The sequence below is a fragment of the Gigantopelta aegis genome, chromosome 8 (assembly GCF_016097555.1).
Source record: "Gigantopelta aegis isolate Gae_Host chromosome 8, Gae_host_genome, whole genome shotgun sequence".
NCBI classification, from domain to species: Eukaryota; Metazoa; Mollusca; class Gastropoda; order Neomphalida; family Peltospiridae; genus Gigantopelta; species Gigantopelta aegis.
In genome coordinates this window covers 79,785,392-79,787,773 of record NC_054706.1, presented here as the reverse complement: position 1 = coordinate 79,787,773, position 2,382 = coordinate 79,785,392, and the positions used below count along the sequence as shown (strand labels likewise).

Here is a 2,382-nt window from a genome sequence, read left to right as displayed (position 1 = left end):
GTGACATGGTAAATAGTATCGGCTTGATAATACGGTAGTGACATGGTAAATATTATCATCTTGATACCGTGGTAGTGACATCGTAAATAATATGTATTGATACTCTGGTAGTGACATGGTAAATAGTATCGTCTCGATACTATGGTAGTGACATAGTAAATAGTATCGTCTTGATACCATGGTAGTGACATGGTAAATAGTATCGGCTTGATAATACGGTAGTGACATGGTAAATATTATCATCTTGATACCGTGGTAGTGACATCGTAAATAATATGTATTGATACTCTGGTAGTGACATGGTAAATAGTATCGCCCTGATACTCTGGTAGTGACATGGTAAATAATATAAAGAAAGAAATGATTTATTTAACGATGCACGTAACACATTTTATTTACGGTTATATGGCGTCAGACATATGGTTAAGGACCACAAATGGGCTACTCTTTTCGATTAGCAGCAAGGGATCTTTTATATGCACCATCCCACAGACAGGGTAGTACATACCACGGCCTTTGATATACCAGTAGTGGTGCACTGGTTGGAACGAGAAATAGCCCAATGGGCCCACCGACGGGGATCGATCCCAGACTGACCGCACATCGAGCGAGCGCTTTACCACTGGGCTACGTCCCGCCCCTGGTAAATAATATCGTCTTGATACCATGGTACTGACATGGACTTGATACCATGGTACTGACATGGTAAATAATATCGTCTTGATGTCATGGTACTGACATGGTAAATAATATCGTCTTGATACCATGGTACTGACATGGTAAATAATATCGTCTCGATACCATGGTACTGACATGGTAAATAATATCGACTTGATACCATGGTAGTGACATGGTAAATAATACTATTTTGATACCATGGTAGTGACATGGTAAATAATATCGTCTTGATGTCATGGTAGTGACATGGTAAATAATATCGTTTTGATACTATGGTAGTGACATGGTAAATAGTATGGTCTTGATACTATGGTAGTGACATGGTAAATAATATCGTCTCGATACTATGGTAGTGACATGGTAAATAATATCGTCTTCATACCATGGTACTGACATGGTAAATAATATCGTCTTGATACCATGGTACTGACATGGTAAATAATATCGTCTTGATACCATGGTACTGACATGGTAAATAATATCGACTTGATACCATGGTAGTGACATGGTAAATAATACTATTTTGATACCATGGTAGTGACATGGTAAATAATATCGTCTTGATGTCATGGTAGTGACATGGTAAATAATATCGTTTTGATACTATGGTAGTGACATGGTAAATAGTATGGTCTTGATACTATGGTAGTGACATGGTAAATAATATCGTCTCGATACTATGGTAGTGACATGGTAAATAATATCGTTTCGGTACTCACCGAGCCTGAGAAAGCCGACGAGTATGACTGACGTCATACAGACAGAGAGTAGAAGCAGCACGCCCGGTCCTCGTACCAGTCGTCGCATTGTGACACGCACAGAATCCACGCCACACTCAAGGGTGATACAGAAGAAACTCCTGTCTTATAGAAAGATAAAAAGTCTTGTAAATGACAAAACTCCTGTCTTATAGAAACTTACAAAGTCTTGTAAGTGAGAAAACTCCTGTCTTATAGAAACTTACAGTCTTGTAAATGAGAAAACTCCTGTCTCACTGAAACTTACAATGAGACGTATTGAATGTGTCATATGAGAAATATCCAATGTGTCATATGAGAAATATCCAATGTGTTATTTGACAAATATCCAATGTGTCGTATAAGAAATAGTAGTATTCAATTCATATGAGTAATATCCAATGTGTCATATAAGAAATATCCAATGTGAAATTTAAAAGATATATCGAATGTGTCATTTGAGAAACGTCCAATGTGATATGAGTAACCGCCAGGGTTCCGTATTAGATGGACAGTCATGTGTTACATAAGAAACTCCCAGTCTTTTCTATATGAAACACGTAAAACTGGTTAGTTTTTCCTACACATGCAGATCACGCATTCCAAAAAGACAAAACAATTCGTGATTTTTTAAAATACTGGTTATCAATTAATAACGAATGTACCAGATGCGAAGTAAACAAAAAACAGACTACTGCAAAATTCACTTCGTTCAATTGGAATCACTAGCCTGTAACACCAACGACCGTCGTCTATCAAAACACTCGAAGTTTTCCTTTTTGTGGCAGTGAATGGCCTTTCAGTTGTAAATAACAAATTTACATCAGTATGTCAAATCAGTTGCCAAATTGAGTACCTGCTGAACAGCTGTTTCAGTCACGGTGTTGATGTTACAAGCTCGAAATCATAATACATACTCTTCAAAACAAGATAAGACACAGATATATTTATGTCGTAGTTATGTGAA

General features: G+C 37.1%; 1 protein-coding gene across 2 annotated transcripts in view; it reads right to left on the bottom strand.

The window, feature by feature from the left end:
* LOC121379887 (carbohydrate sulfotransferase 11-like) overlaps nt 1-2,150 on the bottom strand; it is a 7,446-nt gene extending 5,296 nt beyond the window's left edge. Inside the window, exon 1 of one of the 2 annotated variants that reach the window (XM_041508552.1) lies at nt 1,398-2,150. In XM_041508552.1, coding sequence (XP_041364486.1) covers nt 1,398-1,485 — 88 coding nt within the window. In that variant the 5' untranslated portion in view covers nt 1,486-2,150. The remainder of the gene's footprint in view (nt 1-1,397) is intronic. The other variant, XM_041508554.1, reaches the window with a different exon arrangement.
* Between the last annotated feature and the right edge of the window lie 232 nt (nt 2,151-2,382).